Here is a 23,314-nt window from a genome sequence, read left to right as displayed (position 1 = left end):
TTACCACTTCCTCTTTTGTCCTGACATGCTCTTTTTCCTCCCATCTGGTTTCCTCCCTGAACTTCCTTCTCTCTTGTTGGCCTGCTCTTGCCTCCATTTTCCTTTCCCTCCCTCAGATCCACCCATTACTCTTTCCTTCTCCTTTGCTAGGAAGCCACTCAAACTGCCACTGTTGTTCCTTCTTCTCCACCCATGGTCCATATTTCTTCCTTTTCTCACCCTTTTCAGGTCTCTCCCCCTTCTGTCTCTCTTTCCAGGTTGTCCCCCCTTCGTTCTTTCCCAGGTCCTCTATTACATGTCTCCTTTAACTACCTCAGTCCCCACTGTTACAAGAGTGCACTCTAAACGAGATGTCTGTATATATGTAGTTAGTTAAATAATGTGATAGAAGATGGTGCTTAAGAATATGCAGCATTGCACACAGGTTTTCTAAGAGCAATAAAAGTTGTTGTGCACTGCAAATGGATTCCTTTGTGCAGCTCTTTACTTCAGTTCTTAACTGCTTTCCAGCTTGCATTCCTGTCTCCACCATGGCTAATTCCAGCTGCGTGTTCTTGGCTGTAGGTAAGATAGGCCCAAGAATCTCTTCAGCCTGGCTGCAAAGAGTCTTTTGATGCAGAGCCAGGATGAAGCAGGAGCTACTGCTGCGATGCACTTGCATGGCCCTCCACATCAGACCTCTCAGCAGTGGGAAGCAGAGGTCACGTCCACTCTTGCTGCACAGCAAAGAGACAGGCAGTGTACATTTGGTTGGCCAGCAGGTGGCAGGAATAAAAGCTGCCATTTGCGGCTGGAGAAGGCACTGCTCTGCTCGCAGCCTGGCAGGGCTGCTACAGCCATAGTCAGGCATCAATGGGATGAGAGAAGTATGATGGGGATTTTTGGCACACTCTGCAGTGTGTGTCCCCTTAGAGGCTGATTATCAAGTTTATGTTGGCTTTCAGGTGATCATCTATGTTCACACTGTATTTAAACATGTTTGTAGCTAACAGCTCTGATTCCAGTGTGGAATTGGCCTTTGTTGGGGTAGATTGTTCCATATTTCAGACCTAGCTCATAGTTATTTACAGCACTTCATTGTTCCCTTCTACACGTCATCATAAATTCATGTTTGTAAACAAACTCTCAAGATGTTAGAAATTGGCTCGGAAAATCACTGTTAGGATTTTAAAAGGTTCCATATATTTAGTATTGCAAACTCCTACAAGTTAGATGTTATGGCCAGATCCTGCCAATCCTTACTTATGTAACTAGACACAAGTAAGGATTTGCAAGAACTCTTAGTTTTACTCTGTGGGCGGGGGTGATGGGGGAATTATTACCAATTCTATAATGACCACTTCTACATAAAAATATGTAATTCTCAGCCTGGCACAATTACTTTCAGAATCTATCCATACTTTCAGAATATTACCTTATGTCTCAGTTCAACAAAGCACTTAAGATCATGTTTACCTTTAAAAATGTGGGGTGGGCCTATTAAATTCAAAATTAATCAAATGGATACATTTTGCTGGATTGGGGGCCTTGGCCACTGAAACTGAGGAACTGGTCTAAGGAGTTTAGTGCTGCTTCTTATAGTACTTGAAAATTGTGTATGTATGCTCATTCCCCCCCCCCCCCCCCAAAAAAAAAACCTCCCCCCATGCAATCCAGTACCATGCAAACATTGAACATATGTAATCTACATTAAAGCCATATATGGTGCTCAAATTCCAAAGTGACCTATCAGACTCAAATGTGGATATGTGCTGTTGATGTTTTCAGTATAGCTGTTAGCAATGGGGGAAGCATCTAATACTACAGTGACTGACATTCTATAAATTCATTAGATAGATAAAGTCCCTTGGTGTTGTGATTGCAGAAGATACTGATAGGCTTATTCTGAAATCCCCACTGAATGCATATAAAGTCAGTATAGAATACAACCATCACTTGGATACCCATGTTTCTAATTACTGACAAAATTGCATCTAACAAATATGTGACCTAATTTTCTTTTCAGCATCTGATCCTTTTGTTTAAAAAATTGCATTTTTAAAAACCCAGTGAAAGAAACTGCAGGCTTTTTTTGGTCTTTAACATCCACCTTCCCCAAAGGTAGAGTGACCATTTCGGGAGTAGTTTATGCCTGGTGTAACTCCATTGAACTCAGTGGAGTTACACCAAGGTGAATCTGCATCATTCATTGTGTTTTATCAGATAAAATCAATGCAAATGAATGATTATTTAATTTCTACATAATTTTGGCTCAGTGCACTTGTTAAAACACAATCAATGTAACCGTAAAACAGAAGGATACCTCTGCTTCCTTTTGAGGAGTTTATTAACCATGACTCTAACATCCAGAGCTGAGGTGAATTATAAAGGATTAAAAACCAAAATGGCTGGTTCAATTCCTCATCATAATTTATTAATCCCCCACCTCTGTTCATTTTACTCCTTTAAAATAATTTCCTTTTTTCATAGACACTGAACTGATATAGACTTAGAAATTCTTTGAAGAAAGGTAAGTAGAAAACAAATGTTAGCTGTCTGTTTTTCTTCTAAGCTGATTGTACAGTGTTTGGAAACCAGCATGGAAGGCTGGACTAAAAAATTGTCAGCTTGCCAAATAAGTGTTGTCCAAGAAGCAAAGAGTAGTCTTGCCTGGGCAACCCAGTTTATCAAAATCCTCACTCCACACATCATCATTTAGCATCTGTAACAACTTCAGGAATCGGGATTCATTTTCCATTATTTGGCTTTTTGTTGCTGGTTATGATGGATGAAGTAAAAGGAAGACAGCTTGATTTCTTTCCCTATACAGTAACTCCCCACTTAACGTCCTCTCGCTTAACGTTGTTTCAATCTTACGTCCCTGCTCAATTACAAAACATGCTCCCCACTTAACGTCCTCTCGCTTAACGTTGTTTCAATCTTACATTCCTGCTCAATTACAGAACATGCTCCATTTAAAATTGTGCAATGCTTCACTATAACATCGTTTGGCTGCCTGCTTTGTCCACAGCTGGCAGCCCCCCATCAGTTCCCCTACGTCCCCCCACAGCGCCTCCCACCCTCCGGCAGACCCTGTGGATCAGCACCTTCCCCCGCCTCCTGCCCACGGCAATCAGCTGGCTTGCGGCATTCAGGAGGGAGGGGGGAGGAGCGAAGACTCAGCACGCAGGCCCCCCCTCCTTCCTCCTGAACACTGCAAGCCAGCTGACAGCTGACGGCAGAAGGCAAGGTGAGGGAGGGGGGAGGAGCGAGGACGCAGTGTGCGGAGTTAAGGGAGAGGAGGAGGGAAGAAGAGACTGATTAAGGGTGAGGGCTTGGGGAAAGGGGTGGCATGGGTCGGCTGAGGGTTGAGCCTCCAACCTCTGGTGCTTGCAGAGTAGGGGAAGCTGCCGCCACTGCTGCTGTGCAACGTGCTTCTCCTAGCCTACATCACCTTCAGCCTCCTTGCCTGCCTCCTTGTCTCCAGTGCCAGTGGGCTGTGCCTTTGTGGGGTAAGGCGGGGGCACCTCCCAACTATACTACTGTACTGTACTGTATGGCAAAAAAAATTTCCCTGGAACCTAACCCCCCATTTACATTCATTCTTATGGGGAAATTGGATTTGCTTAACATCATTTCACTTAAAGTTGCATTTTTCAGGAACATAAGTACAACGTTAAGTGAAGAGTTACTGTATTGAATTTAGAAGGGCCAGAGTAGCAAAGGAATATGGTTTTGATATAAGGTTGCAAAGGAAAGTCAAGTACATGTCATTTTGTGCCATACAATATGTGGAATGTAAGTGTTTGGGTGTGAAAAGTGACCTTTGAAAGGGTTCCACACAGTTTTAGCCCCTTAATTCCCACTGACATGAAAATGTAGAAGGTAACTCCTTCAGGACAATATGTTACACAATTTATAAAGAAAAAGACTTTCCCCAACATCCATAAAGGTTCTTTAATCAGGGGCTTTTAGCTGTGACTTTTATGGAGTCTGTCATAAGGCAGCCCTGCCTGGAGTGTCCTCCTGTGACAGGCTGCGGCATGATAGTCATGCTTGCCTCAGTTTCCCCTTTCAGAGTTCCCAGTAACTCTATGCAAGCTGTCTAGACCTCCTTCACTCACAGGGACTAGTCACCCTGTCTCAGTGCCAGATGATATTTTGGTTATGATAGTTTCAATTATATAGCCTCTTTCATCCAAGGATCTCATTATTACTTACAAAGGTGGGTAGATACTATTGCCATTTTACAGATAAGGAAACTGAGGCATCATTTGAGTAATTGTCCAAAGCCACATTGTGAATTTGTGACAGTCAGTAATAGAAAACAATTCTCCTGACACCCATCCCCTTGGGAAAATCCCTCATAACATGAGTTAATCCTAAATGTGTTCAAATCTAAAGCAATTAGGATCACAGAAATAGAAAATAAACAAAAGTAATATGTGAGATATCTTTATTGGGCCAACCCAGTTCAAACAAACTTTATTTTAATAGACTTTAAGGCCAGAAAGGACCATTATGATCATCTAGTCTGACCTTAAGGCCAACACAGGTCAAAGAACCTCACCCCCCCGTAATTCTTCCATCAAGCCCATAACTTCTATTTAAGCTATAGCATATCTTTTAGAAACACATCCAGGCATGATTTAAAATCTTCAGGTGACAGAGAATCCACCATGTTCCTAGGTGATGGTTCAATAATTAAATATCCTCACTGTTAAAACTGCACCTACTTACTATGACCTGCCTAAAAAATATTTATTAGCTCTCACCAGTTCCATTTAGGGCACATTTAGGGCTTGATCCCAGAAATGTGAATAATCCCATTGACTTTAGTGGGATTACTCACACTAGTAAATATTTGCAGGACTAAACCTTTATTTGATAACCAGGGCAACTCTACAATAATAAGCAACCAACTCAATGAATTTAAAGGTGTCTCCTTGCTTGTGCAAGTCATTCTTAGAACAGGGGATGTAAACTATCTTGTTCATTTCCAAAAGTAATCTATGCTAAACACCATCAGTTAAGTAAACAAAACTATTAATGTAACAAGCATCACATGGGATAAATATATTGTCAAACTATTGTTTGGAAAAATATACTTAAATACATGGCGTTTTTAGCTATTGCAGCCAGCTGCCATCTCGTAATAAATGAAATTCACTCCTTCCCTTGATATAAATACATATTGATTAGGTTTAAACTCTGAACTTCAAAATGAGTTATATCTGACCATGGCTCAACTGCTTTGTTCACTAGAAAGAAAAAAAAACCCAACAACCCCAACACCTATTATACTGCATTTAATTAAGACAAGCATCAGCTTTATGTACAATTATTTGCTTCTGCCAAGTCTCTATGGTGTAAATATTGAACGGTCACATCTCCTGAATGCTAATCAATCCTTTCTGAATTCCAAATCATTACATAAATTTAAGGAAATGTTTATTTGCCAGTATTATCCTCAGATGCATACATTAGTTAGACATTAGGATCAAGATATGTGCATCTATTTGACAAGTATACAGTAAGTATTTTTTCTAAATTAGACTATCATATGGGGAAAGTTAAAAGCCATGGCTGCATGCTAATAATGCTGAGAACCCCAGGATATTCCTCTTGCTTATCTGAGTTCACTAGATACAATTTTTCTAATGCACTTGGGTAACAGTATGTGATGAATACATTACAAAGACCTCCAATGATTATCACTAAAAACTATCGTAATATTAGACCAGTTATAAAGAGGCATATTTTATAAGCTGTCAAAGGTAAAACAATCTGGAGTGACCATGATGTGCATTCTGAATAAGATTAAATTAAACCATAAGTACTGTCTGTTACTTTCAATAAGAATCAAGCATATTTAAGACAACAGTTCTGTCTTTGCATGCATGTGTGCAGTCAGCTTTTACTGAACTCAATTAGAGATCTGCATTAGCTACTGGGGGCAGAATTTGTCCCACAGTATACTTCACTTCCACCTTGTAGCATCTGTTTTGAGATCTTTGAATGAAACATGCTATATAAATGCAAAGTATTAGGAGTATTATCTATGAGCCTCCCAACAGCCGTTAAGATAAAGAACTATTTTTGTTCCAATTTTACAGAAGGTGAAATAGAGGCACAGAAAGTCTTAAGTAACTTGCACACATGAACTGGAAATAGAACTTCCGGAAATAACTTTGTCTGACCTAATCCTTCCTCCTATTATTTTATGTTCCCAAATTTATAGGACCATTAGTGAACTGTGCCTTTAACAAACCCAAACCAGAAAATCCAAGTGTCTGGGACCAAGTGTGGTAGATGCAGGAAGCTGCAGTGAAGGTCTGTTTGTTGGGTTGTCTCTCTGTGTGTGATAACAAATTGAGGATCATATACCCCTGCACTGATTAGTTTCCTGTCTAGCTCTCTGATATTGTCCTCTGTTCCCTCCTCAGACCCCTTTGCCCTGCTCAAGCCACATGACTCACTGACCACTTTGTTCCCATCTCACACTCACCAGATCTGTGGACCCCTAAGCCTTGTAACTCTGCCACAAACCAGTCCACATGCCCCCTTCACGTCCCTCTTTAAAACATACCGCTTCCAAATGATATCCTAGTGTTCCTCACCCAAGATGGGCTAACTAATCATGTGATTAAAAAATAAACCCTCAGCAAAAACTGTGGAAGTGACAAGTTACATGTGAACCACAAAGCTTTTGCACTATTCGTTGCTGCATGCTTTCCTCTAGCTGTTGTCTGTTTAGGTTGTAAGCTCTTTGGAGAAAGGGACCGTTCCTTGTCTGTAATCACTCAGCACATGGTAGATGCTTTATAAGTAAATAATAGTAATAATTAATCACAAAATGCTCTTCCAGCTTCAGGCTGCTGCTGAGCTCTTGGAACCAACTGATAAGTGTTGCTGCACAGATTTCTCTGTGTGCTTTCCAAGAAGCAAATGATGGAGCACAATAATGAGAGCTGTCCTCTCCCATCTGTGCTGGAGTACTACAGAGAATACACAGACATAAGTACAGGTTCCTTTGCTAATATTGCTCCTATCTGGCAGAAAAGGGGCACATCTCTAATGGACAATATAACGTCCAGGGAGAGTGAATCACAATTGTCTCCCCTTGTGACATGGTGGCCTGCTTGAAAACTAAGTCTTTCTTTGCTTTGTTTAATAGCCGGTTGTTTGCCATACATAATGATTAAATGTTTACTGTTTGGACAAGTCCCTGTTGCTTCATGTTAAGTGAGATGCAAGATCAATAGCTGCTCTGCAATTATTTGCCCATTGATAAAGCCTTCATTTCTTAAATGAAGTACATTTATCTGTGTTCTGACAGTGATGAGAGAAGTACCAGTCAGTTGCTGCCTATTCTAGCATTAAGCTCCGCACGCAAACAAGTGGCTGGACATGGGTCAAATGATGTCTAACTTTCTTCCTATTGGCATTTCACTTTACAAACTGTTCTGATGGGAAGTGTTGACAAATCCTTGCTGAGTTCTAATGATGAAAGCCAGCAGGACAAATAGGAAGTTTTGGTAAAAGGAAAACAATGGCTGGATTTCAGTTTAAATGACTTGACTGTAAAAATACTAGACAGCAATAAAGAAAAGATCTGTTGCACCTGAGAAGATGATAGAAAGTATCCCAATGAGAAACCTGCTTGGTTGTTAAAATGTCCATCTTAAATTAGTCATTTAGTTAATGGAAAATTAATCTGAACTCTTTTCTTTTGTAGAAAGGGGACCTAATTTAGAGCTAAAGTGTGAAATCCTGGCCTCATTGAAGTCAGTGGCAAAATTCCTATTTGCTTCAAGGGAGTGAGGATTTCATCCAAGGTATGCTGTACTGTATTTATCTGTTTCTGCTTTAGGGTCGCAGAATGTTAGTGCTAGTCAGTGAAGCAGCAAGGTGACAATGCTGTTTTGTTGCTAAAATACATGCACTTTTCTGTTCATGTGTGTATGTGAAGAGGCATATTTTGCCATTGTTGGATTTGTAAATAATTCATATGTTTGTAGCTTTGTTTATATTAGCTGTTATTATTAAGCAGGCTGCAACTAGTATTTTAATTATGTTAGATGTTTAATTTTGTTGGGGGAATTGATAGCAGTTTCTGTGTGTGCTGATTATTTTACTTAGATATGAATTTTTAAGGGTTGGGTGGTAGTACAATAAGCAGTTAGTACCTGTGGCCACTTTGCTTTCTAGGTACAGTGTTTGGAGATGGAAAAATCTGTGCATGGGATGTTAATACATTAGGGACTTGATCATCTGAGATGCTGAACTACATGTAAGACGTGCTGAGCACTCTCAAGTTCCATTGATTCCAAGGGGAATTGAAAGCTCTGAACCCATTGATGAATCAGGATCTGTAGGTAGAAATTTTCTGAGGAATTATGTATTGGGATATTTAAGCATCTATTTTCTACTATTTTGACCCATCTCGGTCTTCAGTTCCCTGTAAAATGAGATCAAGTGGTATCTGGTTATTTTTGAATATAAGGGTATAGAATTACAGACCACAGTTTGCTGCCCTGTTTGGAAATGCCCTATAGAGTTTAATAGAAAATAATTTTTCTATAGGTTTTGGACCATTTTATAGAAAATTATACTCTTGCTGTAGAACTTTATTGGATGTTTCTAAAATCCCACAGGAAGGATCCCGTTCCTTGTTAAATTCTATAAATGTTGAAGGTAATTTCAACAGAACTCTGTTTAATCACCATAAAATTCCATGGGATTTTTCCATAAAAGGCTCGCTGAGAGTGATCCTGCTCCCACTGAAGTCAAATTCAACCCCCCTATTGACTTCAATGGGGGTAGGATCAGTCCCATGTAGAGCACAGGCTTAAGTGGGACTGTTACATTTTGTCAATGTCTGGAATAATTTCTCAGGGGGTGGGACGGATTAAATAGGTAACAATTTAGTTATATTTTGGTGAGACTTGATCTAGTTGTGGCAGAGAAGGCGTGTTTATTGATTTCAGTCTAATTTATTTTGGTGGTAGTTAATGTCTTATGATCTCTGTGGGTCACATCCTTCTTCCTTAAAGGGGATGCTGTTTCCAGATACCTGGGCTTGCTGACTCTCTCCTGATTTGCTCTGCTTCAGCTCCTCTGCTCTCCATTCCTTGTGAGTTAGGCTATGGACTTTGATCAAAGGTGTGATTTGTAACTGGCATAGGTATACTTGCGCTAGCTTTAATGTAATTAGCATAGTTAAAGACATGGTGGCATGGACCGCAGAGTGGGCTAGCAATGTGAATACCTACCCATGGGGACTGGGTTTGGAGAGGGGTCTTAAGTGACAAGAGAAGAAACAATGGGATAAGGGTGGGAGGCACCAGAAAATAGATGCCAAAAGGGGCAAGGGAAAAAAAGGAACAAGGAAAATCTGTAAAACTCCCTGTTTTCTAGTTCCTAGCTAACTTTGGGATTGGCTGGACTATGGGACTACAACACGAATCCTCTCATTTAAGCTTCAACATTCTTTTATTATCTCGGGAATCAATCAAAAGCATTTTTCTGCACAAGCCCTTTGGACCACTTTACTAGCAGATACTAACAGTCTACTTCTTTAATTTTATATCTAGACCAGCGGTTCTCAAACTATGGGGAGGGCCTCCCAAGGGAGGTGTGGGAATGTGTCAAGGGAGGTGCTGTGTGCTTGCGCTTTTTGTGTCTGTGTGAAGAGCTCTGGCGGTCAGGCCTGGGTGGCTGGGCTGGGGCTTGTGCAGAAGGGACATGGACACCTGGGAGGTGGGGATATGGGGACAACCGGAGAGCCACCATCCAGGATTGGGGTCTCCTTCCCTCCCCCATCACTCAATCCTTCATTGGGAGGCAGCCCGAGCTCAGACTCTCCTTCTTGATCCCCAATCCCTCACCTGGAGGCGACAGGTCTCCAGCTGTCAGCCTCGGGGTGGCAGCGGCAGGGCAGAAGTAAGGGTAGCAATGGCGTGCTAAGTCTGCGGTGAAAAGTGATATCAACAATATCACTAGGCAACTATCTGCATCTTTAGGTGCCTAAATACCTTCAAAAACCTGGCCCTTAAACACATACTTGATTTTAAGCCTGTGAGCAACATCATTAACTTCAGGAGGATTATTCATCTGCTTAAAATTAAATATGTGCTTAAGTGCTTTGCTGGAAAGGACATCTGTGTTTACTATATTAATTGTCTCATAGTTCTACTTAAAATTTCTGCCTTAGTTCAAGTGGAAACTTCTGATGATGATGAGGATGATGATTATTAATATATTTACATTTTACTCTTAGTAGGATAACACCTAGCTTCAAATATTGGGCCAAATTCAAGCATGCAGTTAACAGGAGCCATTCTATTGAAGTCAATTATGTTGCACTTGTCTGTGCTAGGCCTGAATTTGGCCCTGTGAGTTAATCTGTTTTCAGATGCACTGGACCTCTCTCAGGTACACCGTTTTAACATGCTGATATATAACTCCTTTGATTTCAGCAGAGGTGGACCTAACTTACACCAGTGTAAGTGAGAGGAGAATCAGACCCTGTCTCTTCAAAGGGCTGGGCACTGTTGCAAGATGCTGCGTACCCTCAACTGCTTTGAAGCCAAGCTCATCACCTTGTAGAATCAGGCCAAGAGCCTAAAATATAAAGGCAGGGAGCAGCATACTTCCTAACTGAATGGCAAGTACTTGAAGAGCTGATGATAATGATCAGACATAAAGATCGCTTAAAATAAACGTGAGTGTTTTCCAAATGTAATTCATTTATTCAGCTAATTTGAAATACCACTGAAGTGAGATGAATTTCTCTAAATATTTTATCAGGGAAAAGCTATAAGTCTCTTCAGACCTTTCTATAACATTGTCTAATGACTACAAAAATATACTGTACTAGAACTAAGGAAGCAGATGCCTTGCTTTACACCAGGTTAATTCATAAGACAATACCACTCCTGCCAAGAAAGGTCTGCTTTTCCTTCTCTGAACTTAACGTATGGGAAGAGAGAGATCTCCAAATATAGAATGTTAGTGTGTTGCGGTCAGTAGATAAATTACACCTCATTTGTTTTTGGGATTGAGCATGTACAAGCCTTGCAATCACCCAATATGCCTGTCAATGCTGACATCTTTGGGTTTTTTTCAATAACATTTCCGGTTATGTTATTTCACTACACATTCTATGTCATAAATTATTTTTTCTTCTTTAAGATGCCTATATTTAAAATGAGTTTCCTTCACGAACACTCTAGTTTTCGACAAATGCTGTGTGGCAAGTCCAAGAAGAGTGCCAGGCACTAGGAGCCAACTTTGAACATTAGGACGTAGCTCTCGGATTTATGCTGCTGCCCAGTCATTTCACTCCTGCAGTTTATTTACAAATGTGCTGCAATAATTCTTTATTTTTAAAGTTTTATTCCTTTGCACACGAGCTTGTAAATTGAAATTAAAGAAAAAATATCAGTAGTGCTGAAATTTACAGGTATTTATTTGTTTTTGTTACATTTGGCTCAGTCCCTGCACCGTCTATTTGGACAAAATGCCCTTTGATATAAATGGGATTTTTGTCTATGGAGGGATGGCTGGATCTGGCCCTATTTATATTTTTCAAGTCTCCTCCTTCAGCTGTCTGCCAGCATATAATAAATTCACCTGGCAAAACTGTATTTGCCAGCTTTATTAAGTCAACAAAATGAAAACCTAAAACAGAAGACAGGCAGAAAAATCTGGTCTCCTGAAATCAATAAGAATCCATCTCCCTAATCTCTTTTTTATTCCTGGCAATAGTGATTTTTCTTGACTGATTCATTGGGAGCACTGATTTAACTAATTTGTCTTGCATAGGTATCTTTTCAATTCTAAGGCCTTTCCACTAGTACAAAATAATCTTCTCGTTAAAGTCTATTTCCTGGATAGATCTTTCATAAAATGACTACCATTTATTTGCACTTTAATAGTGCCTTTCATTGTGCTTTTAAAAACTATTCGTTACATTGTTGGTTTACGTATTTCAATACTGACACCAAAATGCTAACAAGACTGTGTACTTACCATGCACACTCTTCCAAAATACATGTATATTTTAACCTTACTACTTCTCCATCTCTTACAGATTTGCTTTATAGAATTCAACACAAAATTATGCCTTTCTATAGTTTTTCTGAACCCTCCTTTAAAATTTAGTAAAATTTGGTTTAAAAATGTATAGCACGTTAAAGTACACATTGAAAGAGTATCATACCCTTTTAAATCCCATCGAATCATTTTCACAGAACTCTATTTTGTAAATCCCTCCTACGTTCTATAGCATTTCCCCAAATGTGATAATTCAAAAATAATTTCCTGGTTACTGTGAACATCATAAAATATGTTTCAAAGTCTTACTTCATTTTTCAGGAAAAAAATAAAAAGCATTTTATGAAGCCAAAGATTTTCAATTAAAAGATCTCAATATTAAATAATGCACAAATAACAGGATTTACCTACCTAAACTAAAGAGCACCAAGAATTTGAGACACACAAACTCTCGTAGATCAAACTGCAGGGAACGAAGCTTCGCTACTAGCTCCTGTGCGTGGCTCATAAGGTTGTTGAGGGTGGCTCCTGCTTGAGATGCTATTACTGAATAATCCATCTGTAAAAGAAAGTCACATTTTTGTCTGATTATCATTGCCAGATATCGTGTCCAGTTGGAGAGTCTCAAGAAATCTTATGCAAGTGAGATACCCCAGGAAGTAAAACATTTTACTTTAATCTCAAAATAATTATGGAATCAAATCAAGATGATTTTGTTTAGAAACCTATTCTTGCACGGCATTGTACTTTTCAAATGTTATTGGTGTAAAGCATGTGAGTTTATGGTATGTAACAACATTTTTGAGTATTGGTTTGTACTAAAGTAAACGACAAAATATTTTTGATATGACACTATGTATTATCAAAACTGTCTCCTCCATCTGTTCATTGTATCCAACTGTTGTCTCTCATCCTATATCTAGATTGTAATTGTAAGACCCTTTGGACAGGGACCATCTTTTCATTGTGTGTGTGTGTATGTATGTACAGTGCATATCTGATCCTTGATCGGGAACATTTGGTGCCATTACCAACCAGAGCGTGAAAATAATTAGATTCAAGGGGCTGAAATCCTGGCCCTATTAAAGTCAATGGGAAGTTTGCCATTGACTTTAATGGGGGCCAGGCTTTCACCATAGGACTTTATTTTGAGGATCAGAAAGGTTACTGTACTTAAAATATAAAGAGCCATATCTGTCCCTCATTTACACACCCCTGATTTCAGTTGGGTTGCTCAGATGTAAATGAAGACAGAATCTGGCCCGACTTGTCTGCTCTGCAGTTGAAGCCTGTACTTTTAAAAAAGGAATTTTCAATGGAAAGCACTTTTAAATTTATGTTTGAGAAGGGCTATATAGGAGCTAATTATTATTATTATTTATTATAAGATGAAATCCACCTTCAACTTCAGATAGCATTTCACTGTAACCAAGCTGACTGAGTGAAATTTACCCATTGGCAGAGGTCTTGTACAAGGCCCTCTGTACTAAGGAAATACTCTGGTACCCTTGCTTGGAGGGCACTGGTAGAGGAGCCTCATAGGGTGGTCTTTGCTCCTGTTGTGTACCAAGGAAGTGGGCTCCATGCCTGCTCTGAATACATTGATCCAGAGGAGACTGGTGCCAGGTGTTTGGGAGGAGTGGTGCAGCCTCTGGCAACCTCCATAAATAGGACAGTTGGGGGCAGTGTCTTCTCTTCCAGCCCATAAACTGGAACTACAGTTGTAGTCCCATAGAAATTCCCAGGGCTGTGGGAGTGGTTTCTATCTCTCTCAACTCCTGTCAATCCAATGAATTCCCATTTGCTTTAGTGAATTCCAGTGGGCTTTAATTTCTCTCAGAAGAGTGAAGCAGGAGTGCTACAGACAGCAGCCTCATCCACAACACACCATTCAACTGCTGCAATGAATGTAGCAGATTTCTTTATATAGGGCGGAAAGCAAGACTGCTTTGGGGGTTTGCCTTCATTGGTATGTACCCCATTTACTTTGTAGAGGAGCTAGGACTGCCTATGAACTTTCCTACACTATCCTCACATGTGCAGAAAGAATTGAATGTTGGAATTCATACCCTGAATTACAAAACTTGGTGTGCATGCACAAAGTACTTTTTTTTTTAAGTAGTTTTGATAAATAAAAGCCAATTTTCACCTGCTCACTTATCTGTAAGAGGGAGACATCCTCTCTGCTAAATTTCAAGTTTCAACATCATGCACTAGAGCTATTTTAAAAAAAAGTCAGTGACAAAGCCAGGATTTAGAACCCAGGAGTCTGACTTGCAACCCTGTGTTCTTGCCTCTGGCCCAAGCTGCATCCCACAAACCACCTTAATCACCAAAATAAATTAATTGTTTCAGAAAATAAAAAATTGTAATGTTAACATATCCGTCAGAACAGCAATTTTTATAGTAACATGATACTAACTACTTACTGCTGTGAAATTATTCACAGCAAAATCATCTCATTCACAACTTAATTTCTCCTTTTGTAATTGTACTGCTTTGTTAGGGGAAAAAAATCTCTCAGTGCTGTACCAGTTTCAGAATCTTCATGGGTGAAAATATGATCTTCACTTTCTAATAATAAGTTAAGATGTTTGGATGGATTTCAAGAATATTACTGGCCTTACTGCTGTGATTATACTATAATGGAAAAACCCAGTAGGTGTCTGAATGTCCCACCTTCCCTGTACTGGAGAGCTTTCAGGCAACCAGCTACTCTTTCAGGTGCATTTAATATTTGCAGCACCAGCAAATTTGTCTGGGAGGCAAGTCCTCATCTGCCACTCACCAAGAGCAGACTGTATTAAATTTTTATATTTATTGACATTTCATTACCATAATTGACTGCACTTGGTTCTCTAGTAGAAGGCACAGGGCTGCCTCCTAAGCAGGAGAATTGGTCCCTTGAGGAGGATTTGCAATTAAAAACAAGACAGAATGGATTTTTTTTATTGTGTAAATATGATGAGTTGAATTTTCAGCTTTAACTAGAGAATACTGGGTGTACAGAAGCCTTTTTCAAGAGTGAGAAAAATTATGAGTCAGTGGAAAGACGACCCCCAAAGGTGTCAATCAGTTTATATAAAGTCAACTGTGCATGAAAAAGCCTCAATGTCTATTCTGAAAAAAAGTGTTCACGTTAAACAGCATGCTGTCCTATTTGCCTTGTCTGTGTGCAGTGTACACAACTAGAGGTGTATGGTCAGAGTGGGTTTTATTTCTGTATCAAAGCAATTGAATACTAGAAACTCACAGATAACCACAACTACCTTCACAGATCCAGTAATTATCCCAGACGCACCAAGCAATCTGTTATCTACAGTCAGGCACTCAGATACTACAGAATATGCTCTGAGGAGAAAGACCAGGACATACATCTTTAACATACAACCACCTTCACTAAACAAGGACACTCCACCAAAAAAGTAGACTTCATCAGGGAATGGGCTACCCAAAGACCCAAGAGAACCTGCGTCAGTACAGAAATACACCCCCTCCAACTGTACACATCTAGTTGCCACCTACCACCACACATTGGAGCCCCTATTGGGTATCATCAAACAATTACAACCCATACTTGATGGGGATCATCCTGAAAGAAATCTTTCCTGAACCCCCTCTTCTGGTCTTCAAACAGTCTTCCAACCTCTCCAAGCTCATCATCAGAAGCAAGCTGCCCCAGACCAGGACTCACCAACTCAAAGCACCAGACCCTGCCAGAACAACAGACGCAAAATCTGTGAGTATATCTCCACTGCTACAATGATTAACACATCTTTCAAGATCATCCATGGGTCCTTCACATGCCTATCACAATATATGGTGTATCTCATCCAGTGAACTAAATGCCCCAATAATAACTACACCTCTACCCCGATATAACGCGACACGATATAACATGAATTCGGATATAATGCGGTAAAGTAGTGCTCCGGAGAGGGGGGGGCAGGCTGTGCACTCTGGCGGATCAAAGCAAGTTCAATATAACGCGGTTTCACCTATAACGCGGTAAGATTTTTTGGCTCCCGAGGACAGCGTTATATCGGGGTAGAGGTGTATGTGGGTGAAATGAGGCAATCGCTACACTTCCAAATGAACTCGCACAGAAAAATGATATAAGACAAAAACACCATATCACCAATGGATGAATACTTTTTACAAAGCACTCACTGTATATCTAACCTCTCAGTTTTCATCCTCAAAGGAAATTTGCACAATATCTTCAAAAGACGAGCCTGGGAGCTTAAATTCATAACTTTGCCTCGATATTAAAAATTATGGACTGAATAGAGAGACTGGATTTATGATTTATTACAACAATCTATAATCCACTTAACTCCCCCAGTTTTTTGCCTTTCCCCTCTATGACTGGAGAGGTGTTAAAGGGGCCACTTCACCTTGAATGGTCCTTTGAAATGTTTAACCTACTTATGCTAAACAATCTGTTCAACCTCGTACTTAGCTCTGATGCTCTGAGTACATTCCCCAGACCTGAAGATCTCTGTGTAAACTCAAAAGCTTGTCTGTCTCACCAACAGAAGTTGGTCCAATAAAAGATATTACCTCATTCACCACATCTCTCTAAAAACACCCTAATAAACTACTTATAACTTGAGCTGGAAATTCACATCATATGCACTTGTATACTGAAGAGCATAACTTTTACCTAATAGTGAGTCATACTGTGCCATCAATGCTGGTTAATTAAACCAAAAACCCGACTGAAATTAAATGATTTCTGCCTTAAGATCAATGGTCTGATATTGTGCAACAGATTTTAATGCAGAAGATGGTTCAGCATGACGATTGACGCTTTAAGAAATAAGAGCTTAAAATTAAGCTTCTAAATCCATATTTAGGTGCCTGAGGGTGAGATTTTCACAAGTGCCTAAGTAACTTAGGAGCCCAAGTCCCATTGAATTCAATGGGAGCAATGCTAGTCCAATGCTGAGTACATTTGAAAATCCCATCTTAAAATTGTAAAAAGTGATGTTGTATTTGGGAAAACTTATATTGGAAACCAGATCAAGTAATCTCTAGTTGATCAATACAGTTGTAAGATATTTACTTAGATGAGGCCAAATTCTGAAGTCCTTACACACAAAGATCTCTTTGAAGTCAAGAATTAAAGGCAAATCTTGTTTACAAGGGAAAACTATATTCTGGGCTAAATAAGCTTTGAGCCTGAAGGCCAGGATATGAATACTACTGATTTAACAGGGACCGTCAAATTGATTCCTGCTGTTACGATTTATTATAATAATTGTGCTCTCCATCTCACATGTGCTCTGATCAGCTACTGCCCATGACTGCCTGAATTTCTCCCCAGCCTGTCACTTGACTTGTGGCTGGCCTTGTCCACAAGCAAAAGGGGTTGTGGCAGTGGCACAATGAATCTTTTGTGCCCTGAACTGGTGCCAGCAAGTCTTTGGGAGTAGAGCTATTGCTCCTAGCTAGGACTACTTCTTCAAGGCATAGCCGAACAGTCGGCTGTAGCAGTCGTTCGCCATTTGGTCTGTTCCTGCGCGGCCGCAAGGGCTTGACGGCCCAAGAGTCCAACATCGGAACAGATTTGATGAAGCCATGTAATAGGGGATCTGCCTCTTGGCTGCTTCCATCCCTTGGTTGGTGGAATTTTATCCGAGATGTTACAAGCCACTTGGAGAACAGCGTTTGCTGGAACGTCTTGTGGCATTCGCGCTAGGACTAGTAGCCTCCTAAACATAGATTAGGAAAGATGAGGTCCTCATCCCTTTCACTGGACAGCAGAGCAGGACTGATCTGAAGAGGAGAGCATGCTGCACCCTCTTGAAAGGCAACAGAGCTCCTGCTGCAGTGGGCTCCTCAGGAAGAATTCTGATTGAGCCAGCCAGAATTCCACAAGGGATTCCACTGCAATAGAACTCTTCCATACAGATCCTAATACAAATCCTAAAATGTAAAAGCACAATCTGGCTCCTTCCCTGCATTAAAATTAATTCTTTTTAAAATTAAATTGTATTTAACATCTAGGATCAGGTGGAGGAAATAGAGGGTTGATGGGGGAAGCATGTGAGTGGGGAGACTGAAGCTGAAGTGGTCATATTTGCTGAATGCTTATGGATGAGGGACAGTAGCCAGTCATAGTGTAGTGATTTGCATAATCATTGTACTGTCCTTTTTCAATAACTAATCCTCTAGTTGGGTAGTAATTGTCCTCAGACTAGTAGATTACAGTGACTTTCACAATGTATAATTATAAAATACCAACTGTACCACTGAATTTTACATCCTCTTCAACCAGTGCTAGGAACTGCATAACTGAGGAATAAAGCTACAGTTACAGCTCAATAACTGGATAGCAACTGGACATTGTGACTGGCTGAGGTAATTTAATTTCATCTTAGTGACATTTAATTCATATCTAATTTAGTAAATTAACTTACTGTTTGTGGACAAGGGTGTGTGTTTGGGGAAGGGGGTGGACAGGCAGGTGACTTAACGTAAGTTAGCTTCATACCTAAAACTTTCTCATAAGGATGTGATACTATAGTGACAAGCATGGTTTGTATAGAGAAGGATTATTTACTATCACAAGCGTAATTATGCTTCTATTGTTTGCTGAAGCGTGAGACTGTATACATTTCACTGGCAACTACATTTCACTTTTTTATGTAGCTATTAAAGCTCATTTAGAACTTTTCATATATAACTTGCCTCAGTAACTTAATGTTTTTCATAAATATTTGCTTCAGATTTCTATAGCTACCTTTGTTTTATATAAATTGAGATGGGCTCATCTTGGACAAAGACAAGAAGGTATAGTTAAATCAGTTTTAGTTATATTAATTAAAATTGTGATGACTTGTACAGTTTAAGATGCCTGTCATTTTAACATGGTACACAATAATAGAAGATAATGAATTAAGTTGCCAGTGGACCTTTCCCTTAGGATGATGTTATTGTGGTTGCTAATTAGCTATAATATGCAAATAATAAAACTGATAACACTTCAAAGTACTGTATTTGTTTTGTCTAACTTACATTATAAAAACCACTAGTACATCAAGATAGGAATGGATTGTAATTTCCTGTATTGGGCCATATATATATTATCTACAGTGACTGATTTGACTTTGTTATAAAACCTAGCATTGTAAAAGTATTCTCAAGGTGCTGTACAGAGAGCAGTTTTAATCAATTACTTATTTTTTTTATAGAAGTAATGACTAAGATCAGGTTCTTCAAATTAACAACATTATAAATGTTATGTTAAAGTAACCTGCAGGATCTGGTTAACTGTCACCACAATCCATTATTAAAGCGCCCACTCCATCCTTTGCTCACCTTATCTTGATTAATACTATCACACACTGCTCAGAGACCTCTACAAAATTACTATAGGAATTACTATAATGAATGACCCTCCCCTTGGATTACAACCTACATAGAGATGGCCTGGAACCAAATCCCTGAGTCTGAACATGCCAGAACTTCAGGGAAGTTTAGATCTGGGATTAGAACTTTCTACTTTTGTGAATGATTACACAGATGCATTAGTGTCATAGTAATTCACTATTTTCCCACTGATAGGGAGTGAGGAGGTGCTTTTAACTCCAAGGCTTTACATTTTTCTTTTTACTCCCCACCCATTCTCAAAGATTTTCAAATCTCCTTCCACTGGAGGAGGACTGGCTATGCTCACTCTGGAAACCATCAGTGTCACTATCTCAATTGCCCTCAGGGGTTGCTAGAAATTATATAGTGTCCTCTCCCTCCAGGATACTGCTTCTGCCCTTATTGGTTCTAGAGCTTGAAATCTGATGTGGGACCTATACTGGAACCGTCCTTGTGATGCTGCTACCAGACTGCTAGTCCATTAGCTCATGGTTTGGCGATGTCCCTCTTTGTCTTTCTGGCAGGGCTGGTGCAAGGATGTTTCACGCCCTAGGCGAAACTTCCACCTTGCACCCTCCCCGAGCCCTGCGGCAGCTCCCTGCCCCCCCCCCCCGCCCTGAGGCGCCCCCCCCCTGCGGCAGCTCTCCCCCGGCCCGGGGAGCTGTGCAGCAGCTCCCTACCCCAGCTCACCTCTGCTCCGTCCCCTCCCTGAGCCCTGTGGCAGCTCCCCCCCTCCCCCCTCCGCCCTGAGGCACCCCCTCCATGGCAGCTCCCCACCCCCTCTCCGGCCTCCGCCCTGAGGCGCTCCCCCCATGGCAGCTCCCCCTCCCACCCAGGGAGCCAAGCGGCAGCTCCCCACCCCTGCTCACCTCTGGTCTGCCTCCTCCCCGAGCACGCCGTCGCTGCTCCACTTCTCCCGCCTCCCAGGCTTGCAGCGCCAATCAGCTGTTTGGCGCCGCAAGCCTGGGAGGGAGAGAAGCAGAGCAGGGCGGCGTGCTCAGGGTAGGAGACGGAGCAGAGGTGAACTGGGGCGGGGAATTCCCCTGTGTGCCGCCCCCCCCTTAGTTGCAGTAGGCAGCCCTCCCTGCATCCCCCCTGCCCCAGCTCCCTCCGCCTAAATGCCGACGATGACCGGGGTGGCCGAAGATCCGCTGCCGCGGTCGCCGCCGAAGAAAATGCCGCCCCCCAAATGCTAGCGCCCTAGGCGACCGCCTAGGTCGCCTAATAGGTTGCACCGGCCCTGCTTTCTGGAAACACTATATTAAAGAATGAGAAAGGAAAACATTTCCCAAGGAAGGGTCTAGGTGTTAAAACTATGTGAAATTCAGCAATTTTGGTTCACAGGGATTAATAGAAGGTGTTCTCTTTGCTGTGAAGATCCTCATCCCTGTATATTTTTTTGAGTTTTAGATTCAAACTCAAAATCTCAGTAGTAAATTGTTTTTTTATTGAATGCATAATATAGCAAAACCTCCTAAGCAAACACTAATCATGCCAAGATTGCTGAAAATCTTGGGCAGGGTTACTTGAAAGGTTCAGGATCCTTAGCAAACCTTTAGCCGACTCTGAATTTGGCATTTGTGATTAAGCCTGCAGTCTGGTGAGTTTTGTGTAATTTGGAGTGTCACTGTAAACTTTTAGCACAATGAGAATGAACACCCCATTTTATCATCAGAGATGAGAGACTGTTAAGGACAAACCTAACTGTTTTAAATACGTGGATTATGGTTCAGTTTTTTCCTTCCCTTTTGGACAGAGATAGTTAGATCAGATGAGACTTGGGCAAACCTGAACACAAGAGGACAATAAACCGAACAACAAAACAATCATTGCTATACACTGTTTGTATTCACCTTGTCCCAAATCCTACACAAACCCAATTGGGGATAGACAATCATGTGACCTGTTTCAGTCAATTGGCCAACCAGTCAAAAATTTTAAAAAATATCTCAAAAAAGTCTGAGTTTTAGGCAAAGTTGTGACTCATTGCTTTTTATCTGAATTGATTTGACCAAATGTGGTGATCTGGGGTCAGGGCCGGCTCCAGGGTTTTGGCCGCCCCAAGCAGCCAAAAAAAAAAAGCCACGATCGTGATCTGCGGTGGCAATTCAGCGGGAGGTCCTTCACTCCGAGCCGGAGTGAGGGACCGTCCGCCGAATTGCCGCCGAATAGTTGGACGTGCCGCCCCTCTCTGGAGTGGCCGCCCCAAGCACCTGCTTGGCAAGCTGGTGCCTGGAGCCGGGCCTGTCTGGGGTAATCTGTCTGTACAATTTTATGAATTGAGATTGGTACTCTGGAGTTGTTCTTATGAAAATATTGTATTTTGGAATACCTCTATGTAAATGTGGAATTCACCATGTGCTGACAGGGCCTGTAGCACATACAGACCAGACTAGGGATGATAGAGAGTAGTTAACCATAATGATTGTACTCTGTCCGCATAATAGGTATGCTAAGAAGGTTGGCTGATGCAAGGAGAACCAGGTTTTTCCAACCCCTGAACTGGGGACTGGCATTTAGAGCAGTGGAAAATCCCCAGAAGCAGAACAAAGGACCTGTTGTTGTTGGGACATGTAAACTAAAGGGACGCAGAGCGAGAGAGACAGGAAGGTTTAGGTAGAAAAAGATGAGACGGGCATGCTTTCATAGCTTGGGGCAGGGGGAGAGCTCTCTGCTCAGCTGCTTGAACAACTAACGTCAGAGAAAGCGAGAGAATCCCTGGTTCAGAAGTCAAGCCATGAGCTGCAGCAGATACCCAGAGGACACTTCAGCCCAAAGAATGCCACAGAGTGGTGAAGAAATTGAGGCAGGGAAATGTGTATAGAGTTCATTATTTTTATATAGATCTGTGCATTTCTTGTGTTTTTAAAGGAAGAATGATAGTTTTAGAAATCTGTGCAAAATCTGTCTGTGTTGTGTTATGCCTCTCATGAACCTTAGAAGAGTTAACCTGTGGACCCAGAACTGGAGTTCTGGGAGACAGTGTGTTTAAGCTACAGGAGAATCTGAGGGAATGGTCAGTATTGGTCCCAGGGTCTTGGCAGTTGGACCACAAAATCTCAGCTCTCAGGATGAGGTGCTAGACAGGAGGATCTGCATCCCAAGAGTGTGCCTGAAGACCCCAAGCTAGTGGCAGCCTGTCGACTCTGTTAAGATTCCAGAGGCTTAAAGCACACAGGATACAGTAGTTTGATTCCCTCACAGCTGTCTGATGAATGTCCAAGAGGGGGAGCTCAACTAGATTTGTAACACCATACTAAAGAAGCAGAGGATTTTACTCGGGGCTTGCCCACAACATTTTGGCACCTGAGGCAGGGAGCTCAAATGACGTCCCCATGTCCCCTCGCTTGGGCCAAAAATTTGAAAGTTCTCAATTCTGCCTTCTTCCTATTCTACTTCTCTCATGGTACTGCTCTGCTACCTACCCCAATAAAGGAGAACTAACAACTTAAAATGCCTTGTTCAAAAATTTTAAGTAACACTTAACTTTCAAACACCTGAACAGCAAATGTAACTTTTCTTGTCTGCATAGTGAAAACTGGCATTTTTATGTTTGAATAATCAAAGTGGTGCTTTCCATGCCTTCTCGGATGCAAAGATTTGAACTGCTTCCTGAAGGTCCACAGTCTGGGCCAGCTCATGCTCTATTGAGATGGTTGCAAGGCCGACCAGCCTCTCCTGTGTCATTGTGGAGCGTAGATGCGTTTTTAGTAACTTCAGCTTGTAGAAGCTGCGTTCTCCACTGGCAGCTGTTACAGGAAGTGTTAGAAGTATGCGCAGAGCAACAAAAGCATTTAGAAAGAGGGTGGTCATCTTATTTGTGCACATATATTCCAGAACAGCCTTTGGAGTTGATCTTGCTGAAATGTATCTTGAAAGGGCTTTCAGTTCATCACCT

At 41.2% G+C, this 23,314-nt stretch overlaps 1 protein-coding gene across 3 annotated transcripts in view; it reads right to left on the bottom strand.

Moving 5' to 3' along the window:
• Positions 1 to 23,314, bottom strand: part of NR5A2 (nuclear receptor subfamily 5 group A member 2) — a 126,201-nt gene that overhangs the window by 20,528 nt on the left and 82,359 nt on the right. For all 3 annotated transcript variants that reach the window (XM_054038332.1, XM_054038334.1, XM_054038333.1), the window contains one exon: positions 12,451 to 12,598. In XM_054038332.1, coding sequence (XP_053894307.1) covers positions 12,451 to 12,598 — 148 coding nt within the window. The remainder of the gene's footprint in view (positions 1 to 12,450; positions 12,599 to 23,314) is intronic.

This window comes from Malaclemys terrapin, chromosome 8 (genome assembly GCF_027887155.1).
Source record: "Malaclemys terrapin pileata isolate rMalTer1 chromosome 8, rMalTer1.hap1, whole genome shotgun sequence".
Taxonomy (NCBI): domain Eukaryota; kingdom Metazoa; phylum Chordata; order Testudines; family Emydidae; genus Malaclemys; species Malaclemys terrapin.
This window is presented reverse-complemented; position numbering and strand designations above follow the sequence as displayed.